The 12,500-nt window shown below is 36.3% G+C and overlaps 2 protein-coding genes across 4 annotated transcripts in view; one reads left to right on the forward strand and one right to left on the reverse strand.

Moving 5' to 3' along the window:
• psmd1 (proteasome 26S subunit, non-ATPase 1) overlaps nt 1-12,500 on the forward strand; it is a 238,805-nt gene that overhangs the window by 116,565 nt on the left and 109,740 nt on the right. The window lies entirely within an intron of this gene.
• Nucleotides 1-12,500, reverse strand: part of htr2b (5-hydroxytryptamine (serotonin) receptor 2B, G protein-coupled) — a 29,071-nt gene that overhangs the window by 11,516 nt on the left and 5,055 nt on the right. Inside the window, exon 2 of the mRNA XM_051923652.1 lies at nt 817-1,017. Within this exon, the coding sequence (XP_051779612.1) occupies nt 817-1,017 (201 nt within the window). The remainder of the gene's footprint in view (nt 1-816; nt 1,018-12,500) is intronic.

The raw sequence follows: 12,500 nt of genomic DNA on the forward strand, positions 1-12,500 counted from the left end.
TGGCTTATGTGTCATCTGTCCGTTGGCAAGCTCAAAGAAATATTCCCATTTACTTGTTCAAGGCAAACTAGCGAATAACATATCTGGAGGAGTGACTGTATCTTTACTAGATCCTTATTGAAGATCTCCTCCTTTTGGAAAGTAACACACTTAACTCTGGGAAGACCTTAAGTGCAGGTGTACATGTTTAATGCAAGATTGTGTTTGTGTTTTTTTTATTATTTTATTGTCTTTTGTTACAAAATATAAACATATGTCTTCAGGCATTCTCACATTAACACTAGTGCACATTTTGTTTTTAGCTTTTTATTTAAGAAAATAACCTCCAGCTGCGGACAGATTTAGAAGTCTATCATTCAGTATGTTGTGGCTTCTTATAACAACATGAAATGCAATACCTAATTTGAAATTTCCCTGTGTATCTGGAGAAAAGCCAAGCAAAATGACACCTTTTATTGGCTAACTAAAAAGATTACAATATGCAAGCTTTCGAGGCAACTCAGGCCCCTTCTTCAGGCAAGATGTGAAGATGTAATCCCTTGCCTGAAGAAGGGGCCTGAGTTGACTCAAAAGCTTGCATATTGTAATCTTTTTAGTTAGCCAATAAAAGGTGTCATTTTGGTTGTATTTTCTCTACATTCATAATGGCTAACATGGTACAACACCCTAGTACTACCTGTGTATCTGTTAACTTTTGTCATTTTGTGAACATGGCTGTATACCAGTATACATAGTACAGAAAGAAAACTTATACATGCTGCATTCTAGGAATGCTGAAACAGTAAATGGGACAAAATAAAACTGGACCTCTCTTACCTATAGAAATAAGCCATACCACTGAAATCTTGCATATAGCTTTTGCTCGAGAGTTGAACTGGCTGTGTTGAATGGGCCTTTTGATGGCAATGTAGCGATCCAGAGATATGGCACAGAGGTGCATGATGGAGGCTGTGGAGAAGAGAACATCCAGGAATATCCAAATTGGACAAAGTGAAAGGGGAAGGGGCCATTGTGTATCTAGATGAAGAAAAAAAAAATAGACATTGCCTTTATTAAAGCATACTTCACCTCCTAAGAAAATATTACTAGCTTTATTTTTTTTTTTTTTCCCTTTTTTGTCCCGTCCCATTCACCTAAAACAGAACATTATACGTTTGGGTGCCTTCTAGTTCCTGGAGGCAGGATAAACTTTGTTGTGGTAATGTATGTTAGAAAACATAAGGTACATTCACTTCAAACATAGTGATTATTCTGAGCATACAGCTGGAGATTCATCACCAATATTTTCCATACTGTCCCTGCATTATTTGTTTCCACAAGAAATTTAGAAAAGCAATTTATTCTTGTTTAAAAACAAGATGTTCATGTATCTTCTTAGCATCTTATTTAAAGATTATTAATGTGAACCTTCAATTTCAACTATAAATTCTGGACAAGTTCCTTCTAAGATTTTATTTATATTAGCTACGTTTCATGCATTATATTCATAGCTTGTATCCTCTGATCAAGATGCAATGTTTGATTTTGTTGGCCTTTCAGTATGTGTTTAGTCATGGTGGAGTGTTATGAATAAGTAAAAATATCCTATTGTAGCACAGTATATAACAGTATTAACTTGACATTCAGAAGGCCGTTACAATCATGTGAATGAGTGTATATCATTAAATTAAAGGATCCATTCATTAGGGCGTGGTTTGCATACGCACAGAATTTGCTCTAATGCTAATATAGCAGTTGATGATAATAGTAATTTCTGAATTAGTTGTGAAAAGAGGTCTGTTGCAGACATCAACAGAGAGACAATGCTCCTGTTAATTTATTTTAAATAATTCACATGAAATGCCTAAAACAAGGATTTAGTTTTCTTTATTCACTCTAGCAGCTTCCTAGTTCACAGCCACTGTTATGGTTATATCAAATTAATCCTGCTAACACATTTCCTTTGTCTTATACCTGATTATATTGTGAGATGCAACAAAATTGTTTCCTTATCAATGAGAAATATTTACACCTTAAATGTATATCAACTTTAGTTTGAAGAGTGTACCTGAACATATCTTGTACCAAGCACAGCTCCATGCTATTAAATTGCCAAAAGATGAAATATATTTTGTGCAAATTTAAAATGATCTACACTAGCAAGTTTTAAACCTTTGCATGTATGTACATTCCCTATAAAAGGTATTCACCCCCATGGAAGTTTTCACATGTTATTGCTTTACAGTATTGAATCACAATGCATTTAATTTGGCTTTTTGACACTTGTCAACCAAAAAAGACTCTTTATGGTCAAAGTAAAGACAACTATTTTCAAATCCTGCCGCAAATTCTGAATTGGATTTAGATTTAGACTATGATTTGGTCACCCTGGGATGTTAACCGGGTTTTTAAGCCATTCCTGAGTATCTTTGGCTTCATGCTTGGGAGTCATTGACTTGTTGAAAAACATCTTTTCCCAAGGTGCGGGTTTCTTGAGGACTGCATTAGATTTTTCCTGTATTTTGTTGCTTTAATTTAACCCTCTAACCTCACAGGCCTTCCAGGGCCAATCTGTAGAGAACCATCCCCACAGCATAATGTCATGGCATTTTTGCTAATGTACATTGATTAGCATTTGCCAAATGTAGTGTTTAGTTTAATGGGCAAAAAAATAATTTTGGTCAGATTGGGTCAATAGGACCATCTTCCATCTGATTTCAGAGTCTCATGTGCCTTCTGACAAACTCTAACCAAGATGTAATGTGCTGTTTCAACTGTGGCTTTCTGTTTGCTACCCTTCCATAAAGCTACAACAGGTTAATCACCCTGGCAACAGTAATCGTATCCATAGTCTCTCTAATCTGATTCGCTGTAGCTTGTAACTCCTTCAAAGTTATCATAGGTCTCTTTGTGGCATCCTTCAGTAGTCCTCTTATTTCATGATTGCTTAGTTTTGGTAGATGGCCTTCTCTAAACAGATTTACAGCTTTGCCATACTTTATCCATTTCTTAATTACTGATTTAATTGCACTCCAAGGGATACTCATTGACGTTTACATGGTCTTTTATCCATCCCCTGACTTTTTGTGTGTGTGTATATATATATAATAAATATTATATGATATATATATAAAATATATCTATACTAATAAAAGGCAAAGCCCTCACTGACTCACTCACTCGCTCACTGACTGACTCACTCATCACTAATTGTCCAACTTCCCGTTAAGGTGGAAGGCTGAAATTTGGCAGGCTCATTCCTTACAGCTTACTTACAAAAGTTAGGCAGGTTTCATTTCGAAATTCTACACGTGACGGTCATAACTGGAACCTCTTTTTTTGTCCATATACTGTAATAGACTGCAGCTCGATGGCCGTGGGAGGCGGAGTTGCGTATCGCGTCATCACGCCTCCCACGTAATCACGTGAACTGACTGTGAGCGCAGTACGTAGAAAACAAGGAAGAGCCCCAAAGAGCGCTGAAGAAACACAATTGAGAAGGCAGCGAAACAATAAGAAGCGAGCGAGTGACGCATACAAGCATATTCATAAGTGCAGCTACTGCGGAAACAAAGCATGGTGTAAACCGTAAGTTTAAATTAAGTTTATAGAAACGCTCCCGCTGCTGTTTGCAATACCATATTTGCGACATACAAGTTTAATGAGAAGACACGAGGTATAAACGAGACTTTGGATCACTTTGTAACGGAGTTAAAATTGCTGTAGCGAGAAACTTTTAAGTGCCGGGTCTTAGCTAACATTAAATAAAGCCGTGGACATCGCAACATCACACAAGAGAGCGGCTCACGTGAACTGACTAAACGCAGCACGTGTGATCACTTTGATGAATCAAACCTGTTCAAAAAACACATTACACAATTGATAATGTAGGAAAAGAATATGAAGCGACTGATGCATACAGACATTTTCATGGGTGCAGGTACTTTGGGAACAAAGCACCATGTACACCTAAAGTTTAAATTAAGTTCATAGACCTACAAAAGGTTGCCATTGATTTGAGGCAAGATTGCTTTTCTCCTGTACAACTATACGTTGCATTCTCAACAGTAAGCTTGCACAGCTTGGTCATATTACAACCGGAGTGCTGAGCTGATAACGTGGTATACAAAGAGAAATATAACAATCGTAATAAACGAACAATAAAACAGTGGAGAACCCGTAGATTAAATGAAAAGGCTGCTTCCTTGGTGAAGCAAGGAAAAAGGATGGCTTTATATGGCGTTTGTTTATAAGACAGCGGATAAACTGTGTAAAGGCTGCGTCACAAAAAAACAGCAGAGCGCCTTATATTAGCAGGCAGTCAGCTAAAGAAGGAAATCAATAAATAACTATAATCGTAATAAACGAACAAAAAATAGCGGAGAATCCGCGGATTACATAAAGGAAATGGGTACCTGAACAGAAAAGTAAGTCTCAAATAGCTACACAATAACTATAACAATCGTAATAAACGAACAATTAAACAATACAGAACCGCTAAGCAAGGAGAAAGGACGGCCTTATATGGCGTTCGTTTATAAAACAGCGGAGAGGCTGTGTAAAGGCAGCTTCACTAAAAAACAGATCCTTAACAAATTGTTATTGCTATATTTTCCCTCAATTTAAAAAGGTTTTCTTTTCTTCTTAATAAAAATTTAAAAGCAGTACTTCGCCGCTGTGAAGCGCGCGGATTTGGCTATATATATGTGAATGTATGTATGTATATATGTATGTCTATCTATCTATATATATATATATATATATATATATATATATATATATATATATATTTATTTATTTCAGAACTTCTGTAAAAACAATTTTTGTAATCTTGCCAGTCCCAATATGCTGAATCTTTTTAATGAGGTCAGGACAGGTTTCTCTGTTTGGAATTTCAGCACAGACAAAACAAACTATATCATCAGCAGTTAATAATTTTTTTTTACAAAGTAAAAAAGTAAGTAGAGTTCTGCATTGGACTCCTGTCTGTAAAGTCATGCAATTTTCCTCTCACAGTTCCAAAAGTACATGGAGTTTCCAAGGTGATACCCCAGCTTTTGTCTAGGTTTTTGTACAAGGGCTAGACAGAACATTTTTGACTCCTGGGGTAAATTTAGCTTTTTAAATAAGCAGACAGATAAATATATATACACTAACAAAGTAACCAATAAATGCATGTGCGGTAAACTCCGTTTTTGAAATTCTCAAGATTCTTTATTTGTCACATGCATAGTTATACAGGACAACACACAGTGAAATGCATCCTGATCCGCTTATCAAAAACTGTGCAAAGTTAGAAGAATATCAGTTAGATTAACAAAAAGTCATAGATTGAAAGATAACAGTATAGTAGAACATAATAAATAAGTATAATTATGTGAATAAAGTAGAGAAAAGCCAAGCAAAATGACACCTTTTATTGGCTAACTAAAAAGATTACAATATGCAAGCTTTCGAGGCAACTCACATCTTGCCTGAAGAAGGGGCCTGAGTTGCCTCGAAAGCTTGCATATTGTAATCTTTTTAGTTAGCCAGTAAAGGTGTCATTTTGCTTGGCTTTTCTCCACATTCATAATGGCTAACACGGTACAACACCCTAGTACTACTGTGAATAAAGTAGAATTAAGTGTTTGCGCTCCTGCGATCGTTACTTTCTTTTTTTATATTTTCTAATTTTCCTACTTTCATATCCTTTAACTTTTTCCACATGTGTATAGCGCCGTTTTTTTTGAGCCTTTCTAATTTCCCTGGTTTGATAGTCTCTAACCTGCTCTGCATGTGTTTAGCGCCAATGTTTGTAACGTCTTTATGAAGTTCTATTTTGTCATTTTACTCATTGTCTTTTAATTCTGAGCCGTACAGTACAATACATAGAACAGAATAAATCCTCAATACAATATAAAAATAAAAATTCTAGAAGTACGGAGTAGAATTTCACAATAGATGATAGCACATAATGATTTGGATATGTTTTAAGTCCTGGAGACCTCATTCATCAAGCTGCCTCCCCCATTTTGCCATTCCACATCTGAAATAGCGCTAATCTGATGAAAGGACCCCTCATTCCCACGTCCCCATTCATCAGGGATGACTTTACCTTAGGCAGGCAATCTACAATTTAAAGAGATTATTTTCTTGTGAATTGTTACATATGCATTATTTTCACTTTTACTTTAAAAACTTTTGTAAAAACAATACTTGTTTCTTTACATTTTCTGCCCCGCGCGAGGTTACATCTCTTTCTTCCCAGACGTATACAGTGATCCCTCGCTATATCGCGCTTCGCCTTTCGCGGCTTCACTCTATCGCGGATTTTATATGTAAGCATATTTAAATATATATCGTGGATTTTTCGCTGCTTCGTGGGTTTCTGAGGACAATGGGTCTTTTAATTTCTGGTACATGCTTCCTCAGTTGGTTTGCCCAGTTGATTTCATACAAGGGACGCTATTGGCAGATGGCTGAGAAGCTACCCAACTTACTTTTCTTTCTCTCTCTCTTGCGCTGACTATCTGTGATCCTGACGTAGGGGGTGTGAGCAGGGGGGGGCTGTTCGCACACCTAGACGATACGGACGCTCGTCTAAAAATGCTGAAAGATTATCTTCACGTTGCTACCTTCTGTGTGCAGCTTTTAAGTATGCTGCACGGTGCTTCGCATACTTAAAAGCTCAAAGGGCACGTATTGATTTTTGACTTTGTTTCTCTCTCTCTCTCTCTCCCTGCTCCTGACGGAGGGGGTGTGAGCTGCCGCCTTCAACAGCTTTGTACCGGCGGTGCTTTGCATACTTAAAAGCAGCCCTATTGATTTGTTTGCTTTACTCTCTGTTTCCTTTGAAGAGGAAGATATGTTTGCATTCTTTTAATTATGAGACAGAACTGTCATCTCTGTCTTGTCATGGAGCACAGTTTAAACTTTTGAAAAAGAGACAAATGTTTGTTTGCAGTGTTTGAATAACGTTCCTGTCTCTCTACAACCTCCTGTTTTTCTGCACAAATCTGTGACCCAAGCATGACAATATAAAAATAACCATATAAACATATGGTTTCTACTTCGCGGATTTTCTTATTTCGCGGGTGGCTCTGCAACGCAACCCCCGCGATGGAGGAGGGATTACTGTAATACTGTTTGTGTTGTGAAGGGTGTTGCGGCTGAACGTACGCTAAGGATATGCCTTTGGATCATTTGCTGTCTTTTTGCTGCTTGCTGGCTGCCTCTTCTGCCTGTCGCATGTCGTTGTTTTAAGAGCTGGGAACACATGATGCTTGCCTGCCAAAAGCAATTTAACAACTGCTAGCTTAGAGGTCTGTTGACTTGTTTTAAATGATGGCTCACTGCCTGGTCTCGCATGACGTTGTTAAAGCAATACCTGTCTTTTATTACTGGCCCCGGGCGTGTTTGAATTCTTTCTTGCAGGATGTACAACGCTACTCGCATTCGGAAGGGGGGGGGGGGGGTTATAGCTACTGTCACGCTGCCCTTCGATCTCTTTAAAGCCTGTACAGCCGCTGTCCTTTTTGCTACGGCCCTGGGACAATCTCTTGGCACCAAGTCTCATGTTTATGGTCCCCGCGAGACACACCGTGGCAAGTCTCCTTGGTCTCACGGGTCTTTTAAATGTCTTTCGAGATTATCACGTATCGTAGCCTTGCATTTGCTTTCCATTACAGCATTTCCTTATATATATATATATATATATATATATATTAAATAATAAAAAAAAATTATACTCGTGAGAGAACTACTTAACGGATTTAGATTCTGGTTGATTTTGCAACATCTCTCATTACACTAAGTATCATAGTTTACTTGCAGTCCTGATTTATTTACACAAATCCGAGAGACATGCAGCGCGCTGAAGGGAGGGGGGCAGGGCCCTCCTCACTCATGTGCCAGCCTCAGAGTGTGCACCTTACCTCTGCTTAGCTAGCAAACGAGAGAACTACTTAACGGATTTATATCAGGCTTTTTTTCTGTAATTTACTTGAACATTCTGGTTGATTTTGCAACTTCTCTCATTACGCTAAGAATCATAGTTCGTTTGCAGGAGCGATATATTCATGCTAATCCAAAACGGAGGCTGCGGGTCGAGGGGAGGGGGAAGCATGACGTCAGGAGCGGGGAGCTGGGCAGGGCCCTCCTCATTAATACGCGATATGTATGTGTGTGTATATATATATATATATATATATAACAAGTAGAAACTGAAAAGTAGTGCACTCATATGAATTCATCCACTTTGCTTTGAAACATCTAAATAAGATATTGTCCAACCTGTTAACTTCAGAAGTCACATAATTAGTTGATTAGGCTTCACCTGTGTTCACATGATCTGTAACATTTTGTATTTATTAACTGACCTTTTCTCAAAGGCTTCAGCCTCTGCAACACCACGAACCAAACAACATGAAGCCCAAGGAGCACTCCAGACAGGTCAGAGACAAAGTTGTGAAGACGTATAGATCAGGTTTGGGCTGTAAAAATATTTTCTAAACTTTAAACATCCCACTGAGAACCATTAAAATCAATTACAACAAAATGGAAAGAATATTGCACCTCTACAAACCTGACTTGGTCCTGGTAAGGGGTACATTAATTGTAGTTGCAACAAAGACACCAAGGATAACACTGAAGGAGCTGCAGAGATTGGAGTATCTGTCAATCGGACTACTTTAAGCTATACACACCACAGAGTGGGGCTTTATGGCCAGAAAAATAAGAAAACACATTTGGAGTTTGCCCAGTAGTAAGAAGGAGGTTATCTGGTCAGATATGGCTAAAATCAAACTTTTTGGTCATCATGGGACACGCCATGTGTGGCATAAATGCAACACTTCCCCCATCACCTTGAGAACACCATTCCCATAGTGAAGCATAGTAGTGGCAACATCATGCTGTGGTGATGTTTTTCATTGTCAGGGACAGGAAAATTGGTCAGGATTGAAGGAAAAATTTATGGCTCTAAATACAGGATAATTCTTGAGGAAAACATGTTTCAGTTTGCCAGAGATTTGAGACTTGGACAAAGGTTCACCTTCCAGCAGGACAGTGTCCCTAAGCATACTACTATAGCTTCACTGGTGAGGAGAGAAACATTTAAATGTCTTGGAATGGCTATACACCAACATATCCCATCTAACTTGGAGCTGAAGCAGTTTTACCTTAAGGAATGGTTGAAAATCCCAATTTCTAGATGTGCTAAACTAATGGAGACATTCCAAAAGAGACTTGCAGCTCTAATTGCAGCAAAAAGTTGCTCTACAAACTATAAACCTTGTGGGGTGAATACATATTCACACTCATGATTTCTATTTTTTTTTTTTGTCCTGTCTTAATTAATGTTTGTGTCACAATAAAAAATATTTTTTACAAAACGGGACAGACTCTGAGGAGGATGAATACTTTTGCAAGGCACTGTATACTGAAACATCACATACCTTATTAGTTCTGATCAATGTTTACTCAGAATTTGATTGATAAATTAGTATTTCATTGCTAACAGCATGTACTAATAGTGAATTATGGAAAATTATTGTAAAATTTCAAGGGTAAGGAAACAATCTTATCTATTCATCCATTCAAAAAAAAACGTATCCAATTAATAGTTTCAAAGACCTGGAGCCTTTTCTAGCAACATTGAGGCTGTATGTGATGTAATGCCAGTTTATCTCAGGGAATGCATATTGAGAATAACACACCTGACCACTTTAGAGTAACTAATTTATATAACATGTTTTAAGATGTGGGCAAAAGCCCAGACTATTTGTTTAAAAAATAATAAAGTAAAATAAATCAGATACAGGGACAACAATGCTAGTAACAAGTACTAGGGACCTGTATTTGAATCCAGTCTCCTGGAGGTACAAGGCAGCAACAATCTGGAATCATCTAGCAAAGTAAATTAGATGTGTTCATAAAATGAGTGTTGTGTCTTTAACAGTCAATACAAATTTTCCTTTTTTTTTTTTTTTTTTTTAGCAAATATAACTTCATATATTTACATTAATTACTTATATGTGCATATTAATAAATTGGGTGTGCATGTCTTTTTTGTTAAGATCATTTTTTTTTTTTTTTTTGATTTACCTCCTTCAATGAAAGTGGATAACGTCCTGCAAATTAAAGTTATCTTGAACAGGACAAGGATACTTTTGAACCTTTATTATAAACAAAGCAGAGAATGTTGCCTGCCAGCCAACACTGATGCCCATATTTTGCATTTCCAAACCTCTGTCAGCGTTTTCTATTCTTGCCATTCTCTATCTTTGGTACACTTTTTCACTAAAAAAGGAGGACATGGATAACACAGATAATACTGCAACTTAAATATATTAAAAGCTGAATGTAAGCAAAAGATACCCAAGGATATTTTATCTAAATCAATATTTGTATATTTAAAAGAGAGTACCTGCTGAAAATGTATTTTTAAGGTGTCAACTGTTTTTTCTTTTTTTTTTATTTCTGCGTGAAGAGAAAGTATGTGGTCTGCTATGCAGATGTTTAAAAATCTGCATTTGTCAAATATAGGCGACATGGGTTTTAAACACTTCTTCTTGCCAAAAAAAAGTCTGAGGTGTTTTTCTTTTCCCCCATTTCTGCCACCTCAACAGTGTAATATTGGCCTTTCTTTTGAAGCAAGTTGTCACAATTGGATAGATGGTTTATTTTTCTTTAAATAACTCTGTGGTGCTGTTAAATTGTAATCCTTCGTACAGCTTTCAGTGTATTTGGGTGGAGGGTACAATTGATTGGAGCATATAAATTCATGATTGTTTGTTTAACAAAGGTAATTCAGATTAACTTAAGCCAGATACCATGGTAAATTCCTCAGAGACGTAGCAGGATAGATTTAGGCAGTCAGTATTAAATATTTCATAAATAAGAAAAAATTCAGTGTAAGTTCTACTTATTTGCTTTTTATGGTTACAAGGGAGTCTGAAGTTGCTTATTTCCCCCACAGTAAATGCTTTTTATTATTATATACTGGGAAGCAGTGTTCCTTAAGTGTCATATTAACTTCAGATTTTCTTCAAAAAAAATTTCTTCTTTCATTACCCATCCCTGCTGTTATTTAATCTTGTATCATTATATGGCAAGCTTGTGTATTTAGTTTGCATTATCAAAAAGTGCCAGTACTATTTATTTTATTTTTCACTTAAATTCAGAAACATACTTCTTTATGCATTATAGTGTACGAGCATTTAATTTCTTGTAATTTGTTTTTGTTTCAGCCGTCTTCTACAGCTGTGTTTTTAAAATAATGTTATTCTTGCTCAGAGTCCTTAAGGTTACAAGAATTTATTCTTTTTTTTTTTTTTTTACCAGCAACAATTTAACTGTGACATTCAGAAAAAAGATTGGCTATCCATTTAATTGTTTCTTATTTGTCAACTTTCTACAACGAAGTTAGATCAAATAACTTAAAGCTACTAATCCATATTGGGCTCAGAACATTTTGCTGGTTTTTCTCTGGTAAAAGTTTCTAACACTGCAGAATGAAAATATTTAATTAAATAACATGCTCCATTTCTAGCAAGAGCTGACTTCTGTATAAGAACCTGAGTGAAATTAAAAACATGGACCCGTTGCAACCCTCAATTCCCATTGTTGCAGTTTAGAACAGCTTCCTTGCACAGCTTGTACTTCTACCTTCAAATTGATATATTAAACATTTGGAAGTAAACAGTTTTAGACGCTGTTAATAAATTAGGCTTAAAATTGGATACAAGACAGGCTGAACAGATAAATTATATATAAAATGTATGATTATAATATTCAGTAAATATTTACTTTAAATAATCGCACTAACTTAAGTGAAAGAGCTTTAAAACATTAAAACAACAGATAGTTTTGTACTTTCCTTGCCCGTTCTGTAATGGGACAAAGAAATATATTTAGAACATTCAGTCTTTGCTCATGCAGTCGGGTATTTGACTTTTTTTTTTTTTCTTTTCAAAATGCATTAATGTGTGAAAGATTTTTTTGAATGAATATTTAAAGTATATGATTATAGTATTTGATCAATATTCTGTTAAAATAGCGATAATTTAAGTGGAAAAAAAAATTCTGGTTTTTCCTTTTACTGTACATCTGAAAGATAAACAAATTAGGCTAATTAACTGCATTAAGTTATGGGTGCCTGTGGATATGTACTTAAGAGTGCCCTAGCTCCCATGCCAGCGCAATGGTTTCTACTTTGCACTGATGCTACCAGAATAGGGACTCCAAAAACTCATACTGGACTAAGCTGGTTTAAAAATTGGTTAATGGATGGATGAAAGACATTGAAATGTAAATTATACAGATTTTCAAAAAATTATAGGTAATTGGACAAGGTAAAATAATGCATGGTAATTTAATTATCTATTATAAAAAGAAATCCTGTCCTGGAAGGCAAAAAGCAAGTCTACGATACGTGATCTTTAAGACATTTTAAAGACCCGCAAGACTAAAGGCACACCCTACATACAATCTATCAAATAGGACAATAGGCAGCAAAACATTCAGTCTTGTGAAGGATT

This window comes from Erpetoichthys calabaricus, chromosome 2 (assembly GCF_900747795.2).
Source record: "Erpetoichthys calabaricus chromosome 2, fErpCal1.3, whole genome shotgun sequence".
Taxonomy (NCBI): domain Eukaryota; kingdom Metazoa; phylum Chordata; class Cladistia; order Polypteriformes; family Polypteridae; genus Erpetoichthys; species Erpetoichthys calabaricus.